The following is a 24,301-nucleotide window of genomic DNA, read 5'->3' on the forward strand; positions in this document are numbered from 1 at the left end:
AAGAGTCGAAGCAAACTTCAGTGGATTGTCACCTGGAAAACATGGATGGACTATGATGAGTTTGGGGATTTGACTAGAGAAGTGACAAGTACTGGGAAAGTGTTCAATCCAATAAAAGCTACTGGACAGGTTTGCCCCTGAATTTTGTAATAGTAATGTACTAATATTTCCTAGCAAGATGAAATGCTTTCTAATCTTTAGATGCTTGAGAGTATCCATAGCACGAAATGCAAAAAAACTAAAAATGCTAAAATACAAAGAAGCTAAATTTAGGTTCACTTTTTAACACCCCAGGTGTAAACTGTTTTACCACTCTCTTTTTAACACGCCATATAACCCTGGTCCTATTTAATAGTGAGCCTAGTACTAAGCGTGGTTTCAAACAACTACGCTGGCTGAATTTGACTATCGCCAGAATAAAATGGCAAATTTTGCATAATGGTTCGACTCTTAGCAGCACTGTTCACTGCGGGACATTTATTTATTTATTTTTGTTCTGTAACTCTACATTGTGAAATGACCGTATATAATGTCTACAACTAGGGTTATGTTGATCACTTCTTTGAACATTCTGCATGAAGACCAAACTATTTTATGACATAAATGTTGTTATTCAGCTGAATAATGCTTACTGGGAATTTTAGTAATTTTTTTTTTTTTTTTTTATTCATCTTGACTTGGACAGAACCCAGTGGCAAAACTAGCAAGGCTAATTAAACACATGCAAGATGCACAGAATGAATTTCGTGACGAGATACAGCATCCATAAACTCTGCATCAGATTCAAGTGCACTCATTGATTCAGGTGGAAGGCAAACCTCAAGCATCACACTCCCTATCCCTGTTAGACCACGGTATGATGTCACCTTCCCATCGAATTTATTAGCGAATCCACAACGTGCAGCCACTGCCACTCCCAGCCCAAAATCACAACCATAAATGTCAAATCTAGGTGAATTTCCCATCAGTACACTAGCATCATCTAGCAAAGGCCCCATCTTAAGTATATATGGTTTCCTCATCCATTCATCTCTCGATCCCCTGATTTTCTCATTGGTGTGTTCCTTTACAGCCTCGTGCAAAAGCAAGGCCGCCCATCCAATACCATGTTCTAATAGCTCCCCAGCAGTTGTAGTCCCACAAACTGATTGAACGCAATTACCAAAGTAGTTCTCAGAAAGAGGTGGGTTCAATCTCAATCTATTGTCAATTGCCAACCTGCAGTCTGTTTTTCTGTCCGAAGTAAAATGGCGTGCTCTTGTTATTGACCTCCATACAAGAGCACTTAAGGCTTGAAAAGAAGAGATTTGAGCATGTTTTGTGTTGCATTCTTCATTGGCTTTAGCTTTGAGTTTCGCCAATGATTCTTCAGTGAAATGAAACATTCTTTCTCTGAGAAGTGGTCGTTCATATCGTTCGATGAATTCTTTATGATGAGAGAATGGAAGGTTGATGAGGGTTGGATCTTCCATAAACCAGCGCTTGGTTATTGGCAGACGAGAAATATTGCACTCAATTTGTTGATCACCTGCTTCTTTGCTAGCTTTTCTTACTTTCCTGGTAATTTCTGAGAACGCATTGAAGAATTTCCAGAAAGAAGTCCCGTCACCTATAACATGGTTAAAGCTGCAGCCTACAAAAATGCCGTCCAGTAGCTCTGTCACCTGTACCACTAACAAAGGCTCGGTATGTCCATCATGGCAATTGGCTCCCTCAAGAGCGAAGAATGATTGAACAATTCTGGGTACGTCGGTTGGGGTGAAAATATCCGTCATACTAATTATGTCTGCAGCAGCATGAATGAACTCCGCTCCTACAGAGTCATCGCTGCAGTCTACGTAAATCCCATAAAATGGTGGATTGTCTTGCTGTTTAGTCACCATACGACCTGATAGTGGGTAGAAATGTGTTAATGTGATAGACATGGAGTGTTTAAGTTGATCGATGAAGGTTACGGTTGGGTTTGGATCTTCTATTGAAGTTGCGGGTTTCCGAAAGAGAAGACCGTCTTGAATGTAATGTAAATTGAAAAGGGGTAGATCCCATGGAGTCAAATAGTGTGGTTGCTTTGATTCTTCTAAGACTTGGTGTGGTCTGATGGTGCATTTTGAGATTTGTCGAACGGCATTTTTAGTAGTTTGTGGATTCATTTGGTAACTAACAGAAACTGGCAGAATCAGAAAAGGTGGAGTGGGATCAAAGTTGTCTTCCTAACTGTCAAACTGATCTTCTCTTTTATATGCCGAATGTCGTTATGACTAATGTAATAGACATAGGCCAGTACATTCCTAACTAATGTGATAGACATAGTCCATTACTTTCCTTGGCACGCTGTTATTTTGCTATTAAGAAACAAGGATTTTGTTTCGAATCGATAATAAAGAGACAATTTTTTTTATTCTGTGTGTTTAAGCTGGCTGGCAGAATCTCTGTTTTTGTTTTCTATGGCATTTGGATTCACAGGAAATTCTGTACATGACAAAATGGGGATATTCGAGCAGCCCATATCGTGTCTCGGGTGGTAGCTAGTGGAATTTGGTCGAGCATATAGATTGGTCGAAGTAGTGTGACACTTGCTGACTAGCTAGCTAGCAATGAAGGATGACATGGGTGCACATCTGGATGAGAAAGTTTGGTAAAGATTTAGACCAAGAGCATCTGGTACACTGAAGGGGAGATACTCAAAGCTGAAAGCAGCACACTTCCAGTGTTGAAACTTGAAACCAATTTCCTCGCTTGAGCCAAAGGGACGTACGTATACTACGTTGTGTTTCAGTTTAGAGCTGGAAGAAATTACCGGAGATGCAAGTTCATTTTGGAAGGCGATGATAACTGAAGAATTAAACCAAAAAAAAATTGGACAACTTTTGTGGTATTCATTCAATTGAAAAATAAAGTCCGACATGACACGAATTTTCTATTTTCTTTCTCCTTGGTTTGGTAAAAAACATCGGTGGACAATATTCACCACACAAATACCAAATTAGGTCCATTAGCGCATAAGCAAAAAAGTTTTTTTAGATGACTTGGAGGAGTCTTTTGCTGTGAGTCAGTTTCCTTCTTACACTGTGAAATACGCTCAACTGCCATGTTTTGGTTCTCATTTTGAACGAACCACGAACTGAAAGTTTTGATAAAAATAAACTGTTGCCAGTGGGATTTGAACCCACGCCCTTTCGGGCCAGCCAAGGTTTGAAAAACACCCATTTTTACAGAAAAACGACTGTTAAAACGGTCACACACATATACCGTGGCCGTGAGGGTTCCCGAACCTCGTGCCTTTATAATGCCGATAAATAGGAAATACGACAGTTTTTTAGTACCGTTTTCCAGTTTTCATACACGTTATAACCGTTTTTCTAAAATTAGTTTGAATGTTTTTTTCTTCTAAATAACATTTTAACGTGCGTTTTTTAGAACTGTTTTTCCGTTATTACGCACGTTATAACCGTGTAAATAACTTTCTTACCATTTTCTTTGAGTTTTTTTTTTCTGGATTGAAAGCTGAAAACTTCGAATTAATTTTTTTAAATGATACAAGGAAAGTAACTATAGGATAGTTAAACTAGTATTTATCATTTAAAAAGCTATGCGAACCAACTACGACCACCACCTTTTTTTGATTTATTCATGTTGTCTGAGGGTGAAAACAATTTATGCTGATTTCGGTAATTTCGAGTGTGTGGGTGAGAAACGAGTCTAAACCCTAAACAATATACTGCAAGGGAGTATTTTGATTCGAGAGATCAATCTGTACAAATCCGGCCTAAACCAAGAAATGGCCGTTCCAGACTTGCTTCGGTCACAAAGTGAAGGAGAAGAGTTGGTCTTAGGGAGGGAAGCGAAGAGAGTGTTGAGACCAGAATAGTTGATTCTGGAAGAGTAGTTGTTTGATGACTTGTATCAGAAAGTGAAACGCTAGCAGATTGGGAAGCTAACAAGTGATTTCTGAGTGTTGTATTCTCCTGACCCCAAAACCTCCTTTTGGTGGAAATAGGTGAGACCTATTTATACAAGTCGCAACAAAACGTACCCTGGTCTTGTAAGAAGTGGAAAGGTTAAGTAAATAGAAGAAAGCGGTAACGGGTAACGCCTGGAATTGATGTTTCCATAATGAAGGAAACGTTTCACAATTACTTCCTGTATTTACTAACCGCCTCACTCTTATGACACTTTCTTGTAATGGGCGTAGTGTACGCCGCACGCTGTAAACCTCCAGACCAATATCCTGATGAGCATCCCCCAGTTTTGTGACATGTTTTTGATGTCTCGAGTGTTTTCGTGGAAAACGTGTAGCATGTTGCTATTATTTGGCAAGTTAAGATTGAGAGGATTTCCGGTTCGGTGGTGACCTTCGACGGTCGAGATTTTGCATCTTGAGAGGAAGGTTAGCCGTTGATTGTGGTTACCTTCCGTTTGGTAGCCAGTGGCGTGGCCATGGTGTTGTCATGGCTTGCGCATGCTCTTGGTGTGGCTGAATAGGATTTGGTGCCGTGACCAAAGAATTGGCATAACTAAGTGTTTGCCGTGGACAAAGAGTTGGCAGCGTAGCCAAGAGATTGCCACAAGTCGTTTGGTGACAAGCTTGTACGGCTGAGATTTGCATCTCAGAAGGAGGGGTGGCCGTTGATTGTTGCAACCCTACGTTTGGCGGCCAGCGACATGGAGGCATGGCAAGCACGGCTCGTGCATGCTCTTGGCGCGACCCAAATTAGGGTTTGGCACAAACCGTGGAACTTTGGCATCGCAGACAAGAGGTTGCCACAAATCGTTTGGTTTGGTGGAAAGATTGTACGACTGAGATTTGCGTCTCAGAAGGAGGGGTAGCCGTTGATTGTTGCAACCCTCCGTTTGGCGGCCAACGGCATGGAGGCATGGCCAGCACGGCTCGTGCATGCTCTTGGCGCGACCCAAATTAGGGTTTGGCACAAATCGTGGAACTTTGGCATCGCAGCCAAGAGGTTGCCACAAATCGTTTGGTTTGATGGCAAGATTGTGCGCTGAGATTTGTGTCTCAGAAGGAGGGGTAGACGTTGATTGTTGCAACCCTCCGTTTGGAGGCTAGCGGCATGGAGACATGGCCAGCACGGCTCGTGCATGCTCTTGGCACGACTAAAATTAGGGTTTGGCACAAACCGTGGAACTTTTCCATCGCAGCCAAGAGGTTGCCACAAATCATTTGGTTTGGTGGCAAGCTTGTACGGCTGAGATTTGCGTCTTAGAAGGAGGGGTAGCCGTTGATTGTTGCAACCCTCCGTTTGGCAGCCAGCGGCATGGAGGCATGGACGACATGGCTTTGGTATGGTTTAGGCGCGGCCAAGCTAGGATTTTTGCATAGTTTTAGGAGCGACCAAAATTAGGGTTTGGCATTGGGCCAAAAGTTGCCACGCATTTGTTGGAAAACTTTGACGGCTGAGATTTGCATCTCAGAAGGAAGGGTGGCCGTTGATTGTTGCAACCCTTCGTTTGGCAGCCAGCGACTTGGAGGCATAGCCGGCATGGCTTTGGCATGGTATAGGCGCGGCCAAGCCAGGATTTTGGCATAGTTTTAGGCGTGGACAAAATTAGGGTTTTGGCATAGTTTAGGCGCGGCCAAAATTAGGGCTTGGTATTGGGCCAAAAGTTGCCACGCATTTGGTGGCTAACTTGGACAGCTGAGATTTTCATTTCAGAAGTTGCCGTTGATTGTTGCAACCCTTCGTTTGGAAGCCAACGGCATGAAGGCATAGCCGGCATGGCTTTGGCATGGTTTTGGCATGACCAAGCTTGGATTTTGGCATAGTTTTAGACGCGGCCAAAATTAGGGTTTTGGCATAGTTTAGGCGCGGCCAAAATTAGGGCTTGGCATTGGGACAAAAGTTTCCACGCGTTTGGTGGCGAACTTGGACGGCTGAGATTTGGATCCAGAGGAAGGGTGGCCGTTGATTGTTGCAACCCTTCGTTTGGTAGCCAGCGGCATGAAGGCATGGCCGGCATGGCTTTGGTGCGGAGGTGTGGATGGCATGGCATGCCATTGGCACTATGGTGCGACTGGCATGGTTGGTATGCCTTTGGCGCGGAGATGTGGCTGGCATGGGATGCCATTGGAACAGTGGTCCGGCTGGCATGGTTGGCATGCCTTTGATGCGGAGATGTGGATGGCATCGCATGCCATTGGCACGGTGGTGCGGCTGGCATGCCTTTGGCGCGGAAATTTGGCTGTCATGGCATGCCATTGACACGATGGTGCGAATGACCTGGTTGGCATGCCTTTGGCGCGGAGATGTGGCTGCATGGCATGCCATTGGCACGGTGGTGCGGATGGAATGGTTGGAATGCCTTTGGCGCGGAGATGTGTCTGGCGTGGCATGCCATTGGCACGGTGGTGCGGCTGGCATGGTTGGCATGCCTTTGGCGCGAAGTTGTGGCCGACATGGCATTCCATTGGAACGGTTGGCTAGCATGCGCGGCTGGCATGTGTAGAGATGATGCTAGTCAGTACCGGGGGCTCTGCCGTGGAGCGTGCCATTTACATAAAAAAGGTACCCCGGTAATTTTACGCAGACATGTTGAATGGTTTAATAAATGTGCTAGTGGCATAATTATTACTCAAGTGTGACGTCACTGTTTGACTAAGGTTTTTACGATTTTAACCCTAAACTAAAATCCACCATCAACATTAAGTCCCCTGCTTAGCTCGGAACAGGGGCATTGTTGCGAGCTAAGTATAAGATGGTGACATACAAGGACAAAACGAAATGGAAAGTCATGAAAATATGGTCAGGAAGATCCGTCTAACCTTTTCGAGAGGTAAGGAGAATTCGTGATTCCTGTGTTGGTGGCTTTGCGTAGATTTAGCTCGTGGTGCTGCTAGCTAGGCCGTGGATTGGTTGGCGTTGTTGACTTGGCTTGGAAAGCCGTTGGCATGGTGCGGCTTAAAACGGAGCCGCTGGCGTTGGTCGGCTTGGAATTGGAGACGCAGGTATTGTGCGACTTGGAATGGAGCCACAAGCATTGTATTGGCTCGGAATGGAGCCGCTAGCGTAGTATTGGCTTGGAACGGGGCTGTTAGCATAAACTTGTCGTGGGCGCTGGCTTGGGCTTGGCATGGCGTGAGCGTTGGAATGGGATTGGGCGCTGGCTTGGTGTGGCATGGGTGCTGGCACGACATTGTGTGGGCGCTGGCATGGCGCGGTGTGGGGGCTGGCATTGTGCGGCGTTGGCTTGGCACGGCGCTGGCTTGGCGTGGCGCGGATTGTTGGCACCGTGAAGCTTGTTCTTGTGGGCCCAATTGCCTTTTTCCATACATAGCCCAAATAGGAAATCTTTTCCTTATTCAAATTCCAAAAGTGTCACGCCTATAAAAGGGTTTGCTCTCCTTTTTATCTCGTATCTTTGTTCTCACGTCCTTGCGCTAGCGGTAGAGTGTTGGTTTATCAAAAGTGATTGTAGTTGAAGTGGTAAAACGGATTCGTATCAGACTTGTGAAGAAAACAGTTTTTAGATTTAAATTTAAACAGGCAAATAAAAAGAGTTGTTCAAAGTTATAGAGAAAAACACCAAGACTAGGATTCCACCAATTACCATTTTAATAGTAAACTCTAAATAATTCTTATGCAATTTTATCCTTAAAATCAATTCTAATATTTGCCTCAAATAAGTTTTTGAAGTAATAATTGTAATTAAAAAGTATAAAACATCAAAAGTTACTAAAACCCAGCATGCTTCATCAAGTCAATTCACAATTACTCAATAAAAACTATTAATTCAATTTTAATTCGTGCAAATAATCAAATAATAATATTGCAAATAAATGTAAAAATTAGAATTATACCAATAAATTTTGTGCCAATGGCTTCCTCCGTCGTCTCGGCTAATGGGTTTAGCTCCTCATCCCAAAAACACACTCACAAGATAAATTCATGGCTAAAATAGGTGTTTTTATTGATGATTATATGATGAAATAGGAATTAGCAACGCTGTAGAAGTGTTACAGCGTCACTGTTACAAATGGTGTAAGTGCTGAGAAGAAACGATAGAACTAAAGTGCTGTAAATAGCGACACAGGGTGTAAGCTGCTGGAAAGAACGATACAAGTCGTGTGCTGTAAACAGCGACACAGAGTGTTCTGGTTTTAAGACTGATGAAGAACGACTGCCTTAGCAGGTCTGTTCTTCCTCTTCTTCTTCCTCCTTGAACCGCAGCAGCAGCAGCAACAATCAATGGTATCTTCCTCGTTTCGGCTCTGAACTCTCTCCTATTTCTCTCTAAACTTTTCTAACCCCTCTAAGACTCGAAAACCACCTATTTATATCTCAACAGAGTCCCTTAAATTCGATCAAATATCTGATTTCTATTATCTGCCAGTTGGAACGATAATCCGTTCTCTTTTGCTTTTTCACGCTCTGTTAGCTATTAAATAGGTACCAAACTCTTCTTAAGACGTGAACAAGACTAAATACATTAATTTCCAGCGTCAAACTCTCCTAAATATCTCTCACAAATCTTTGAAACTTGAACAACAGCATACGTGACCTGTTTGAGCTTTGATCTCTTCTTCCGGCTTATCCAGCCCAATTGGTTGGGTTAAATTGCTTATACTGATCTTTTTATAGTCTAGGAAGTCCAGCCCAGTGAAAATCCGATGTTGAATCTCCTTAAAACTCGCTCAAATTCGAACCCCTAAAACTGTTCTTCTGCAGAGTTCTTTTCCCGCCAAAATCCAGTTTTGAAACTTTGAAGATGACCTCCCCCTATCCAGTTCCGGTCTCCCTTTAGCAGATGCCTGGAAATGGGTCACCCCTTAGTAATTAGGTTAACCCTTATCCAAAATCAAGGGTCCGTATAGCAAGTGTCCTCTGGGGCATTTCCGCACTTTTTTCGGGGTTCCTCCGGGGTATTTCTGGGATACTTCCGATACACTTCTGAGGCTCTTCCGGTACGTTATCAACGGAGGTCCAAATGCCACATTATTAGCCAAATTCGCCGCAAGAGATTCTTTTCCAAAAACACCTACAAATACATAAAATAACCAAATAAGTACAATATCGAGTACTAACAATATATACAAATGAGCTATATTAGACACATAAATGCGTCTATCAAATACCCCCAAACTTATTATTTGCTAGTCCCGAGCAAATCAAAACTACAAAATAAAATCCTAACTCACTGTCGCAGGCATCGTCGATTGCATTTAGCGTATGCAATAAGCCTTTAAACCCCTAGGTGGACCTAGTGGCCGAGTTATAGTGTCGGGAGGGCTTACCAGAGATATACCCACAAAACCTGTACTCCGGACCTTAGCTATCTACGCAGAACCTTGGAAGGTACTAAAGAATCTCCTTGGTTGGCATACAATCATTGACTATAGGAGGAAGTAACCTGATACGAAATTCCAATTGCTGTACACGAGTTTGCACTCAAGCATACTAAAATTCATATAAAGTGACAGAGCTCTACTCAGATAGTTGCACTATGGACATCATATTCGGAGTCAAAACTAATCACATGGATAGATCAATAAGATGGATATAGAAAAACATGTATGGTTTTGATGTTTACTAAGTGAACGGCGTTTCCCATATCTGTCTGAAGGCCTCCGCCAAAATGAACCTATCCTAATGGATTAAGATACTAGTCTGACTAATATCAACACACTGGCATATACAAGGGTACCAGTGGTCTATAACCTAACTCTAGGTCAACACAACTGGCATATACAAGGGTACCAGTGGTCGACTTTATTGAATTTATTCCTTTTGGTCAAATTGTCTGGTCTCAATTTTTTTTTTTTTTTGGTAACTACCATTTTTTTTTTCATCTCTTTTTCTTTTTCAACTTTTTTTTTTCATGGTATCTCAATCACTCTAATTCACTCTAGCATTGGTAACAATTTGAATCGTGGGCCCCACCTATCACTTAGAGAAACATAGTTTAAAAACAAAATAAAATAAAAATAGAAGTGAAAAGGACTCAACGAGATATGGTGAAACTATCATGTTATTTCTAACACCTGAGCTCTGTGCTTTTATGAATAGACTCTTTAGATATTTCCATCTAATCAGATTGGTTCCTCAAACTCCTACAATCAAAATGCTTCCATCCACTTAGATTAGTTAGTGCAATCCTCAATAGGCATAAATTTCTAGGCTCTGGAGTTTATTTATTGAAACTAAAAGCTAACAAAAATTTTCTTCCCCACCCCCAAACTTAAATCTAACATTGTCCTCAATGTTTCTCATGAAAGAACAGTACCAAGAATATAAGTAACATGAGGAAATAGTAAAGAGAGAGTTCGGAAAGATAGTGCCTGAGTGAAGTGAAACCAAAAACTGAATACAAAAATTATACAACATACAAATCGCCTCGATGGTCAATCAAGGGTAAACAGGGTCCTCCAGAGGGACCTCCTCAACATCACCTGTAGGAAAAGGCTCTAAAAAGGGCTTCAATCGCTGACCGTTAACCTTTGAAGAACTACTACCATCCAGTGTCTCGATCTCAACAGCTCCATGAGGAAAAACAGTACGGACCACAAAAGGACCGGTCCACCTAGAGCGCAGTTTCCCGGGGAATAGATGCAAACGAGTGTCATACAGAAGAACTTTTTGACCTGGAGAAAATGACTTCCGTAATATGTTTCTATCATGCACAAGTTTCATTTTGTTCTTATACTCCTTCGCACTATCGTAAGCATCTATACGAATCTCGTCCAACTCATTGAGATGGAGTTTCCTATGGGCTCCTTCCTTGTCAAGTGAAAAATTTAGCTGCTTAACAGCCCAATAAGCTCTGTGTTCTAACTCAACAGGTAAGTGACATGCCTTGCCATAAAAAAGCCGATAAGGCGACATTCCAATGGGTGTCTTAAACGCAGTACGGTAAGCCCATAAGGCATCAGTAAGCCTAGATGACCAGTCTTTCCGATTAGGATTAACTGTTTTCTCTAATATACGTTTTATCTCCCTATTGGAAACCTCTACCTGACCACTAGTCTGTGGATGATACGGGGTAGCTACCTTATGTGTAATACCATATTTCTTCATCAGAAGTCTAAAAGTCCCATTACAAAAGTGCAACCCTCCATCACTAATTATAGCTCGCGGTGTACCAAAACGTGTAAGTATATTATTTTTCAAGAACTCAATCACAACCCTATGGTCATTGGTTTTACACGCAACCGCCTCAATCCACTTAGAGACATAGTCTACGGCGACAAGGATGTATAGGTTACCAAAAGAATTAGGAAACGGACCCATAAAGTCAATACCCCACACATCAAAGACCTCAACAATTAAAATAGGGTTCAAGGGCATCATGTTCCTACGGGAAATGGTTCCTAATTTCTGGCATCGTTCACAAGTAACGCAGTAACTGTGGGAGTCTTTAAACAACGAAGTCCAATAGAATCCACACTGCAATATCTTAGCAGCAGTTTTCTTAGCACTAAAGTGACCCCCACAAGCATGATCATGACAAAAGGAAATAATACTGGACTGGTCACTCTCAGGTATACATCTCCTAATAATCTGGTCTGGGCAATACTTAAACAAATAAGGATCATCCCAAAATAAGTGCTTAACCTCAGCTAAAAATCTAGAACGATCTTGTTTACCCCAATGTTGGGGCATTCGACCAGTAACAAGATAGTTCACTATATTCGCATACCAAGGTAATTGGGTAACAAAGAACAATTGTTCATCAGGAAAGCTATCCCTTATAGGAAGGGAATCATCTGGGGAACTAACAACTAGCCTATACAAGTGATCTGCTACAACATTTTCGGCACCCTTTTTGTCTCTAATGTCTGGAGAAAACTCTTGCAACAACAGAATCCACCTAATCAATCTAGGTTTAGTATCCTTCTTAGACAAAAGATATTTTAAAGCAGCATGATCAGTATATATGATGATCTTAGAACCTAAGAGATAGGATATAAACTTGTCTAAGGCAAACACAATGGCTAATAGTTCCTTCTCGGTAATGGTATAGTTCAACTGGGCATCATTCAGAGTTTTGCTAGCAAAGTAAATCACATGAAGTAACTTATTTTCTCGCTGACCTAGCACAACACCAATAGCATAATCTGAAGCATCACACATGATCTCAAAGGGTAGGTTCCAGTTGGGTGCCTGGACTATGGGGGCGGTAGTGAGTAATGACTTAAGCTTCTCAAAAGCCTCTAAACAAGCATCATTAAAAACAAACTTAACATCTTTTGCAAGCAAATTGCAAAGAGGTCTAGACATCAAGCTAAAATCCTTAATGAAACGACGATAAAAACCATCATGTCCTAAGAATGACCTAATATCTCTTACGGTTTTTGGGACCGGTAAAGTTTTAATAAGGTCAACTTTTGCTCTATCCACCTCTATACCCTTTGAAGATACAATATGCCCTAGAACAATCCTGAACGAACCATAAAGTGACATTTCTCCCAATTAAGCACTAAATTCTTTTCCTTACACCTAGTCAAAACTAATGACAAATGATGCAAGCACTCATCGAAAGACGAACCAAACACTGAAAAATCATCCATAAAGACCTCTAAGAACCGTTCTACCATGTCAGAAAATATGCTCATCATACAACGCTGAAAAGTCGCAGGGGCATTACATAGCCCGAAAGGCATGCGTCTATACGCAAAGGTACCAAAGGGACATGTAAAAGTGGTTTTCTCCTGGTCTTCTGGGGCAATAACGATCTGATTATATCCAGAGTATCCATCTAAAAATCAGTAGTGACTATGTCCAGCTAATCTCTCTAGCATCTGGTCGATGAAGGGAAGGGGAAAGTGGTCCTTCCTAGTGACCTTGTTCAATTTCCTATAGTCAATACAAACACGCCAACCCGTGGTCATTCGGGTCGGGATTAACTCATTGTTATTATTCTGGACTACAGTAATACCAGATTTCTTGGGAACAACCTGAACGGGGCTGACCCACTTATTGTCTGAAATAGGGTAGATGATGCCTGCATCTAGTAGCTTAAGAACCTCAGTTCGAACTACTTCTTTCATATTAGGGTTTAGTCGACGTTGCATCTCCCTAGAAGGTTTGGTGTCTTCCTCTAAATAGATCTGATGCATACAAACAGTAGGACTTATACCCTTAATGTCTGCTATGGTCCACCCTAAAGCTTCCTTGTTGTTTTGAAGGACGGTTACTAGCCTACTTTCCTGATCTATATCCAAGTCGGAAGAAACAATCACAGGTAAAGTCTCAGACGGGCCTAAAAACATATACTTCAGGGTATCTGGCAATTTTTTTAGGTCCAACTTAGGAGGCTCTTCTAAAGAAGGAACTAGGGTAGACTTAGAAACTGGTAGTGGTTCGAACTTAGGTTTCCATCCATTACTAGTATCTAACAAAGGGGTTGAATCTAACAAAGCATTCACCTCATTAATTACATTATCATCATCAAAATCAATCCCAAAGTGAGCTAGGCATTTTTCTAATGGATCTTCTAACAAAGTGTTTGGTAATGACTCCTCGACTAATGTTTCTATCATGTTCACCTCTTCTATATTCGAGTCATCTAGTTCAGAGGGTAGCTTACTAATATTAAAAATGTTCAGCTCAATAGTCATATTACCAAAAGACAAATTCATAATACCATTTCGACAGTTAATGATCGCATTGGATGTAGCTAAAAACGGGCGACCTAAAATCACTGGTATTTGGTTCTCTGGGTCAGGGACAGGTTGGGTATCTAGGATAACAAAATCCACTGGATAAATAAACTTGTCAACCTCTATGAGAACATCCTCGATCACACCACGAGGAATTTTAACGGACCTATCAGCTAACTGAAGTGTCATCTGGGTAGGTTTCATCTCACCAAGTCCTAGCTTAAGGTACACATGATATGGAAGTAAATTCACACTGGCTCCTAAGTCAAGCAAAGCTTTCTCAACACGGTACTTACCTATTGTACAAGCAATGGTAGGGGACCCTGGGTATTTATACTTAGGAGTAGTGGTATTCTGAATAATAGAACTCACATGACTAGCTATGAAGGCTTTCTTCTGGACACTGAGCTTACGCTTTCGCGTACACAAGTCCTTAAGGAACTTGGCATAAGAGGGAATCTGTCTAATTGCATATAATAATGGAAGGTTGATATTAACCTGCTTAAAAACCTCCAATATATCATTAAAGTTGGACTCCCTCTTATTCGGAACTAGCAGCTGGGGAAACGGGGCTCTGGGAACAAATCCATGCTTAACAGGACCCTCGTTGGTCTCTTTGGAGACTCTATTAGTCTCCTCATTTTCTGGCTCAGCAGGGTGAACTACAACATGTTCATTATCAGGCATGGCGACCTTATTATCAACTTTCTTTCCACTCCTAAGGGTCGTGACAGCATTCACATGATTGTACGATTTCTCTCCTCTATGGTTAGGATCAGTATGACTAGGGAACCTTCCTTCTTCTCTCTCATTGATAAACTTAGCTATTTGGCCGACTTGAAGCTCTAATTTAGCAAAAGACTGGGCACTATTCTTAAAATTCTGTTTGGTTTCCTCTTGAAAATTACCCTGGCTTTTTACTAACATTTCCTGGCTTTGTGATAGCATCTCCTGGCTCTTCCTTAATATACTAAGGGTTTCCTCTAAGCTAGCTATTCTATTCTCAGATGGGTTCTGGGTATGACCTGAAGAGTTCTTAGTATAACCAAAACCTGGGGGAGGCTGAGAATTACTAGACTGGCCTTGATTCTGGCCCTTAGACCAAGAGAAATTAGGATGGTTTCTCCAACCAGGGTTGTAGGTTTCTGAGTATGGGTCAAACTTCTGACGGTTCTCAAACCTAGAGTTGTTATAGACAGCATGGGCTTGTTCTTCACTAACTTGACCTTCCCAAAATGAATTATCGGGCTCTATTCCACAACTAGAGACTTGAGAGGCTCTATTAGGTTCAACAAGGGACCTATTTTTAGACTGACCCATTTCTAAAGCTTCTAACCTTCTGGACAAAACAGCAAACTTAGCATCTGACGAAAAACTCGTATGTACCATATTGGTGCTACTTCTATTGACCAAGAGTATTTTAGGGGGTTCAACACAAGATTCCCACTGTTGGGATTTTTCAGCGATAGCTCCTAAGAAGGTAAAAGCATCATCAACATTTTTACTAGTGAACTCACCAGCGCACATAGACTCAACCATGGCTTTGGTCGAATAGTCTAAACCATCATAAATAATCTGTACAAGTTTCATATTATCAAATCCATGGTGAGGACACTGAGATAGGAGATCATTGAATCGCTCTAAAAACCTATAAAGAGACTCTCCCTCTTGTTGCACACTAGCACTAATTTTCTGCCTAACAGCTGCAGTTTTATGCTTAGGGTAGAATTTCATATAGAAGGCAACGATAAGTTCCTTCCATGTTTCTATGGATTCAGACGGTAGGTTGTTAAGCCAGGTCTTGGCTTTATCTCTCAAGGAAAAGGGAAACATTTTAAGTTTCAAGACTTCATCAGTAAGGTCTTTTATTCTAATTGTCCCACAAATTTCCTCAAAGTCCCTAATATGAAAATAAGGGTTCTCATCATCTTTTACTAAGAATATAGGGATCATCTGAAGAATACTAGGTTTTATCTCAAAATTAGCCGTAGTGGCTGGCAATTTAATGCATGAAGCTCGATTGGTCCTAGTTGTGAACATGTAATCTTTCAAAGTTGCCATCGCTGGCACAACATAAGTACTAGGGGTACTTTTATCACTCAGAGATAAATTCTCAAAACAGAAGTTTCCAAAAACAGAGCTCTCAAAAGAAGAGTCTTCGAGCTCCCTGCTTAAATCAGAAGAACTACTAGGTTTTTCGCTAATCAATCGACCTAGAGTATCTCTTTTCCAAGCCCTAACAAAATCGGGCATACACTAAAAAGAATTCAAAAAGAAATAAAAAAAATCCTAACAGGAAGGTTCTAGCAATCACACAACAAGCTGACTCGACTTTACCACAGCAAACCTAAAGATTTCTAGCAAACAACAAGCATGATGGCTCCACTTAGATTGTTTCTAGACCAGCTTCTAATCCTTCGAAAGGGAATTCGTTACAATTTAAGCAAACCCCTCTGGAATCAATCCGAGTTAAAACAAGTTGAATCGAGGCGAGGGAAGCTCAGTGGAGCTTTGATACCCAAAACCTCACCGATCCAATGCGGCGCAGTCACGCATTCAAGCCGCAGAAACCGTCAAGAACTTCGAGGTGTGCTTAAAAGAGTAATCAATATTTTTCGAATGATTGTCCTACTAAGCTCGATACCCTATAGGTCTCTTTCTAGTCCAAATTTTAGGCTTAGGTTCGCTTTAGGTTTCGTTTTCCTAAGGCGGGCAAGAAGGGAGAAGTGATGAAATCCGAACCCTTATCTTATATGGTCCAGTCCTTGCCCTTTACTAGGAATTTAAAAACAGTCCATATTCAAGTCCTCAGCATATATTCGCCTTAAGGAGTCCAGTAACCCGCTTGCAGGAGATTCGCGGGTGTTTAGAATTTTACCTCCCGTACCAGACGGGCGAAGAACCGTTTTCGTCGACTCGGGCCACGACTCCTATGTCGTGTGCGAACCCGAGGGGCCGAGACGATATCGTAATCGTCGTCCTTCCCTGCAAACAGTTTATATTTAAGGGTACCCTTCCATAGGGTTTAAAAATAAAAATAAAAATGTCCCAAAATTAATGTCCAAAGTCCATAAAAAAAAATACAAAAGAAAAGAAAGTCTAATAAAAAAAAATACAAAAATAAAAATGTCTCTTTTTTTTTTTTTCTCTTTTACAAAATAAAGAAAATCTTCTTCTTTCGCTCCTTTAGCTTTGCTTTTTGCTCCCAAACTTTAAGTAAATCACCACAAGCTTTGGAAAAATTGTCTTTCGCTCCAATCTTCAAAAATCTGCAAGGAAACAAAAAAAACCCAAAAACGTAAAGAAGAACAAAAATAATAAAAATAAAAATCTAAAAAAAATGCTAACTAAACACAGGTCCGCGTCGGCGGCGCCAAAAATTTGTTGGTTTATCAAAAGTGATTGTAGTTGAAGTGGTAAAACGGATTCGTATCAGACTTGTGAAGAAAACAGTTTTTAGATTTAAATTTAAACATGCAAATAAAAAGAGTTGTTCAAAGTTATAGAGAAAAACACCAAGACTAGGATTCCACCAATGACCATTTTAATAGTAAACTCTAAATAGTTCTTATGCAATTTTATCCTTAAAATCAATTCTAATATTTGCCTCAAATAAGTTTTTGAAGTAATAATTGTAATTAAAAAGTATAAAACATCAAAAGTTACTAAAACCCAGTATGCTTCATCAAGTCAATTCACAATTACTCAATAAAAACTATTAATTCAATTTTAATTCGTGCAAATAATCAAATAATAATATTGCAAATAAATGTAAAAATTAGAATTGTACCAATAAATTTTGTGCCAATGGCTTCCTCCGTCGTCTCGGCTAATGGGTTTAGCTCCTCATCCCAAAAACACACTCACAAGATAAATTCATGGCTAAAATAGGTGTTTTTATTGATGATTATATGATGAAATAGGAATTAGCAACGCTGTAGAAGTGTTACAGCGTCACTGTTACAAATGGTGTAAGTGCTGAGAAGAAACGATAGAACTAAAGTGCTGTAAATAGCCACACAGGGTGTAAGCTGCTGGAAAGAACGATACAAGTCGTATGCTGTAAACAGCGACACAGCGTGTTCTGGTTTTAAGACTGATGAAGAACGACTGCCTTAGCAGGTCTGTTCTTCCTCTTTTTCTTCCTCCTTGAACCGCAGAAGCAGCAGCAACAATCAATGGTATCTTCCTCGTTTCGGCTCTGAACTCTCTCCTATTTCTCTCTAAACTTTTCTAACCCCTCTAAGACTCGAAAACCACCTATTTATATCTCAACAGAGTCCCTTAAATTCGATCAAATATCTGATTTCTATTATCTGCCAGTTGGAACGATAATCCGTTCTCTTTTGCTTTTTCACGCTCTGTTAGCTATTAAATAGGTACCAAACTCTTCTTAAGACGTGAACAAGACTAAATACATTAATTTCCAGCGTCAAACTCTCCCAAATATCTCTCACAAATCTTTGAAACTTGAACAGCAGCGTACGTGACCTGTTTGAGCTTTGATCTCTTCTTCCGGCTTATCCAGCCCAATTGGTTGGGTTAAATTGCTTATACTGATCTTTTTATAGTCTAGGAAGTCCAGCCCAGTGAAAATTCGATGTTGAATCTCCTTAAAACTCGCTCAAATTCGAACCCCTAAAACTGTTCTTCTGCAGAGTTCTTTTCCCGCCAAAATCCAGTTTTGAAACTTTGAAGATGACCTCCCCCTATCCAGTTCCGGTCTCCCTTTAGCAGATGCCTGGAAATGGGTCACCCCTTAGTAATTAGGTTACCCCTTATCCAAAATCAAGGGTCCGTATAACAAGTGTCCTCTGGGGCATTTTCCGCACTTTTTTCGGGGTTCCTCCGGGGTATTTCTAGGATACTTCCGGTACACTTATGAGGCTCTTCCGGTACGTTATCAACGGAGGTCCAAATGCCATATTTTTAGCAAAATTCGCCGCGAGAGATTATTTTCCAAAAACACCTACAAATACATAAAATAACCAAATAAGTACAATATCGAGTACTAACAATATATACAAATGAGCTATATTAGACACGTAAATGCGTCTATCATAGAGTGGTAGCAATAAAGCGGGCAAGCATATTCCAGGTATGTATTCCAGCGTTTCTCTTTCAATCTCTCTTTTTTTTTTTTTTTTTTTTGTATTGGTGCAAACCCTAGCCATAGGTGTATCTTCCATGAACTTGTAGAAATATTTCAGCGTGAACACCACAGTAATGTTAGCCACCTCAATTATTATGAAAAATAGGCATGCACGGATAGGCGACTGCCACCAATTCCTTTCCCATGAAAACCTAGTTTTTAGGGTTTCCTCCTTTTCCTTGGGGTGACTGTGTGCATAGTTTCCGCGGTGGGGCGCGCTTTCTTGGTTGGGTGCGTACTTTCCGCTGCAAGGTACGACTTTGGCAAGGGGCGTGCTTTCCGCGGAAAAGTAGGGTTTGCCAGTCCCCATTTCTTCGGTTATGAGGGTTATGGCTCGCAACTTAAAACAAATTGGTCCGCGTCCAAATGGATTCTCCGTTGTTGATAAAATAGTTTTCATGCACTTTGTAGTAACTTCTCTTCGTACCCCTTTCTTTGTTGTAGTTGAAAGCGTAAGCAGCTTAAGAAGGTTTCGTTAGGATGTCACCTGAGAAAATACCTGCTGTGGCTTTGAAAAATATTGGCAGCTCTAAGCCAAACATGGATGATGAATTTTTCACAACGTCCTCCACAACTAGGAGAAATCATCCTAAGTTTGTGCCCGTCCTTCTGACCGTTTTAGAGGGTGAAGGAGACACCCAGTCGGTTCGACTAGGTTGTGTAATACGATTTTTCCTTCAGAGGCAATAGTATTTTGCTTCTTTAATTGACTTCAGAATCTGTTAGAGTCCGTTGCGTTCTTTCGACAAGTGGATGCAATTCATGATAAGTCAGGATTGCGTAAAAGAAAATTTGATCAAAGCACAAATCATTGGCGCTGTCACAACTTCTGCGGCGCTTCAAATTAGGAAAGATATCCCGAGCTTAGTTTCTTTCATCTCTCGATGGTGTATAGACACTCACACGGCCATATGCAGGTGGTGTGAAATGACTGTCTCTTTGGAAAGTGTGGCTGTCTTGCTAAACCTTCCCATAAAAGGGAATCTTGATATCAACTTATCTGAAGATGAAGAACAAATGCACGCTGCTCTCGTTGCGAAGTCAAAAAGCTTTGTCCGGAAGGAAAACGAGACGAGGTGTTTTTATATCTGATGGGTGTCTCAATAGTTCCCAGATGAGTCGGAGCCAGATCAAAAGAATAGTATGCTTCATGTCGCGGAATTCTTGGTTCTTTGGTTATCCAGGGAAATTTTTGACGACGGCTCTGGTAAGAAGGAAATAAGACAGGGTATCATTATGTTTTCCATCAGATTAGCGAAAGGTGTTGTTCTCCCCATTAGCAGCTTGTTTCTCGGTTCTCTGTACACACATTTGGATCATCTGGTTGCGGACATGCGTGCTTCAAACGGCTACATGAAAGTGGACTCGTACGTCCATGTTGCTTTTCTTCAAGCGTGGTTGTGGGAGAATTTCGAGAAGTGCGCTCCCAAACCGCTGGCTTTACTTCCCGAGTCTTGGGTGGTTCTAGGATACTTCGCTGGGTGAACAGGCTCCCAAGATCTGGCTCGAACCTGGTTGACTTCCTTGACAACTTGTACACAATCAACTTTCTTCCATGGGATCCGATACATGGCTCCATAGTTCAAATAAACACTTTTGCCTCTGTTCCGAATACATGTTTTCTTTCTGAAAAGAATACGAGCATTGGGGAGGTTGTGTTCATGCGAAGTTGCACGCATGGTTATGTACCGTCTTTCTTTCGAGGATCTTGTCAGGCAGTCTCTTACAACATTGAAAGGGTGGCTCGACATATGGGATTTGACCAAGGGGTCCTGCTCTCTCGTCAGTCGTTAGTTCCAGAAAACTTGTTGCCAGCTGCTCTTGATGCTAGTGCTCTTGCGTCGGGTATAAGTATTCCCTTCTTTCTCTCGGAACGAAATCCGAAAACAACTTCTAAGTATAACATATTCTGGCAGGATGAGTTCTTTGCCATTCATGAATTCGTGAATGACATAATGAAGAATACTTGTTAAGGGATCCATTGTTAAGGGATCCATTGTTAAGAATACTTGTTAAGGGATCCTTTCTGATACAACTTTAGCAAGACATCCATTGTTAAGGGATCCTTCCTCGCCCAAACGGAAATCTCCTAACACGGACACGGACAGTCCCCAAAAGAAGGAGCGAAGGTCGAAAGATCGTGCGAGTGGTCTTTGATCAGATTCAACGGCCCTTGTGACTTTCAGTTCTTCCAACGTTCGGGTATGTATTCTTTTTGTTGCCCACTGAATAAAAAATCGGGACTTGATATTGTGACCGATAGATTAATCTCCCACTGTGGTCGCCAATTGTTTGAGGGTGAAAACAGTTTCTGCTGATTTCGGTAATTTCGAGTGTATGGGTGAGAAACGAGTCTAAACCCTAAACAATGTACTGAAAGGGAGTACTTTGATTCGAGAGATCAATCTGTACAAATCCGACCTAAACCAAGAAATGGCCGTTCCAGACTTGCTTCAGTCATAAAGTGAAGGAGAAGGGTTGGTCTTAGGGAGTGAAGCGAAGAGAGTGCTGAGACCAGAATAGTGGATTCTGGAACAGTAGTTGTTTGATGACTTGTATCAGAAAGTGAAACGCTAGCAGATTGGGAAGCTAACAAGTGATTTCTGATTGTTGTATTCTCCTGACCCCAAAACCTCCTTTTGGTGGAAATAGGTGAGACATATTTATACAAGTCGCAACAAAATGTACCCTGGTCTCGTAAGAAGTGGAAACAGTTGAGTAAGTGGAAGAAAGCGGTAACGGGTAAAGCCTGGAATTGATGTTTCCATAATGAAGGAAACGTTTCACCATTACTTCCTGTATTTACTAACCGCCTCACTCTTGTGACACTTTCTTGTAATGGGCGTAGTGTACGCCGCACGCTGTAAACCTCCAGACCAATACCCTGATGAGCATCCCCCAGTTTTGTGACATGTTTTTGATGTCTCGAGTGTTTTCGTGGAAAACGTGTAGCATGTTGCTATTGTTTGGCAAGTTAAGATTGAGAGGATTGTCGGTTCGGTGGTGACCTTAGACGACCGATATTTTGCATCTTGAGAGGAATGTTAGCAGTTGATTGTGGTTACCTTCCGTTTGGTAGCCAGTGGCGTGGCCACGGTGTTGTCATGGCTTGCGCATGCTCTTGGCGTGACTGATTAGGGTTTGGTGCCATGACCAAAGAATTGGCATAGCTAAGTGTGTGTCGTGGCCAAAGAGTTGTCAGCATAGCCAAGAGATTGCCACAAGTCGTTTGGTGGCAAGCTTGTATGGCTGAGATTTGCATCTCAGAAGGAGGGGTGGCCGTTGATTGTTGCAACCCTACGTTTGGCGGCTAGCGGCATGGAGGCATGGCCAGCACGGCTCGTGGATGCTCTTGGTTCGACTCAAATTAGGGTTTGGCACAAACCATGGAACTTTGGCATCGCAGCCAAGAGGTTGCCACAAATCGTTTGGTTTGGTGGCAAACTTGTACGGCTGAAATTTGCGTCTCAGAAGGAGGGGTAGTTGTTGATTGTTGCAACCCTCCGTATGGCGGCCAGCGACATGGAGGCATGGCCAGCACGGCTCGTGCATGCTCTTGGCACGTCCCAAATTAAGGTTTGACACAAACCTTGGAACTTTGGCATCGCCGCCAAGAGGTTGCCACAAATCGTTTGGTTTGGTAGCAAGCTTGTACGGCTGAGATTTGCGTCTCAGAAGAAGGGATAGCCGTTGATTGTTGCAACCCTCCGTTTGACAGCCAACGTCATGGAGGCATGACCGGCATGACTTTGGCATGGTTTAGGCGCGGCCAAGCTAGGATTTTGACATAGTTTTAGGCGCGGCCAAAATTAGAGCTTGGCATTGGGCCAAAAGTTACCACGCGTTTGGTGGCAAACTTGGACGGCTGAGATTTGCATCTCAGAAGGAAGGGTGGCCGTTGATTGTTGCAACCCTTCGTTTGGAAGCCAGCGGCATGGAGGCATAGCCGGCATGGATTTGGCATGGTTTAGGCATGGCCAAGTTAGGGTTTTGGCATAGATTTAGGCGCGGCCAAAATTAGGGTTTTGGCATAGTTTAGGCGCGGCCAAAATTAGGGCTTGGCATTGGGCCAAAAGTTACCACGCGTTTGGTGGTGAACTTGGACGGCTGAGATTTGCATCTCAGAAGGAAGGGGGGCCGTTAATTGTTGCAACCCTTCGTTTGGCGGCCAGCGGCATGGAGGATAGAAATATTGCACTCAATTTGTTGGTCACCTGCTTCTTTGCTAGCTTTTCCTACTTTCCTAGTGATTTCTGCGAACGCATTGAAGAATTTCCAGAAAGAAGTCCCGTCACCTATAACATGGTTAAAACTGCAGCCCACAAAAATGCCATCCAATAACTCTGTCACCTGTACCCCTAAAAAAGGCTTGGTGTGTCCATCATGGCAATTGGCTCCCTCTAGAGCGAAAAATGATTGGACGATTTGCGGTACGTCAACTGGGTTAAGAATATCCATCATACTTATGTCTGCAGCAGCATGAATGAACTCAGCTCCTTCAGAGTCATTATTGCAGTCTACGTAAATCCCATAAAACGGTGGATTGTCTTGCTGTTTTGTCACCATACGATCTGATAGAGGGTAGAAATGAGTTAAGATCATAGACAACGAATGCTTATGCTGATCGATGAAGGTGATGGTTGGGTTCGGATCTTCTATTGAAGATGCGGGTTTCCGATAAAGAAGACCGATTTGAATGTAATGTAAATTCAAAAGAGGTAGATCCGATGGAGTCAAATAGTGTGGTTGTTTTGATTCTTCTAAGACTTGGTGCTGTTTGATGGTGCATTGTGAGATTTGTCGAACAGCTTTTTCATTAGTTTGTGGGTTCATTTGTTTATTTCTTTGTGTTTATGTTGGTCTAGTAAGACATGCTTTTTATACACCAAAAATGAAATGAAATTAATTGCTTTAACTGAAAAGTATAAATGGGAATTACTACACCTTTAAATGAAAAACCGTGAATTTCATTTATATAGAGAAACAAATAAATCTTGTGAAATGTTACGAAATTAAACCACACATACATGCACATGCACTAGAAAACAATTTTTTTTGCTCGGCAAAGAAAGAGATTGTATTAATCACAAAGCTAGCTAGAAACATAGTAACTGAAGTCTTGAAGATAAAAAAATGAAGAGATATGTCATCCAGCTATGGGACATGGGTTGATCCAGCTATTGGCTGATCCTCAATATTGCGAGTTCATGTGACAGGTCTACTTGTTGTTCTTCTTGTAAGAGTTTGTTGTAGAGTTTCTCTGCACCTTCATGAATCATCCGTTGTGCGACTTCTTGTGGAAGCTGTACTTGTTGTTCTTCTTGTATGAGTTGCACTAGTAGCTGTAGTTGTTCGTAGCAGAATTTCTTCACACGTTCATGCATCATCCGTTGCTTGCTAAGCAAGATGTTCATACGTTCGTTTTCGGAAATTTGTGGACCATCTTTTTGGTTGCAAATTTGTATTTGGTTCTTTATGTCCTGCATCGTTGTTTTAGTTCGTAAATTAGCTGTTCTGCGTCTTGTCGTAATGAAACT

At 41.7% G+C, this 24,301-nt stretch overlaps 2 protein-coding genes across 2 annotated transcripts; both read right to left on the minus strand.

Annotated features, from left to right (window-relative positions):
• Positions 1–685: 685 nt before the first annotated feature.
• LOC113287116 (uncharacterized acetyltransferase At3g50280-like) lies at positions 686–2,789 on the minus strand. Its single transcript, XM_026535793.1, has one exon. It carries the CDS (start codon positions 2,148–2,150, stop codon positions 714–716), a length of 1,437 nt encoding a protein of 478 aa, XP_026391578.1. The 5' UTR covers positions 2,151–2,789; the 3' UTR covers positions 686–713.
• Positions 2,790–18,564: 15,775 nt separating this feature from the next.
• Positions 18,565–23,597, minus strand: LOC113290588 (uncharacterized acetyltransferase At3g50280-like). The gene is made up of 2 exons (XM_026540177.1): positions 22,979–23,597; positions 18,565–18,581 (listed from the first exon to the last, which is right to left on the minus strand). Exons 1-2 carry the CDS (start codon positions 23,595–23,597, stop codon positions 18,565–18,567), a joined length of 636 nt encoding a protein of 211 aa, XP_026395962.1.
• Between the last annotated feature and the right edge of the window lie 704 nt (positions 23,598–24,301).

This window comes from Papaver somniferum, chromosome 6 (assembly GCF_003573695.1).
Source record: "Papaver somniferum cultivar HN1 chromosome 6, ASM357369v1, whole genome shotgun sequence".
Lineage (NCBI taxonomy): Eukaryota > Viridiplantae > Streptophyta > Magnoliopsida > Ranunculales > Papaveraceae > Papaver > Papaver somniferum.

Bases quoted from the DNA above. Each gene is read 5' to 3' on its own strand.
- LOC113287116 (XM_026535793.1), bottom strand. From the start codon at position 2,150: ATGAATCCACAAACTACTAAAAATGCCGTTCGACAAATCTCAAAATGC.
- LOC113290588 (XM_026540177.1), bottom strand. From the start codon at position 23,597: ATGAACCCACAAACTAATGAAAAAGCTGTTCGACAAATCTCACAATGC.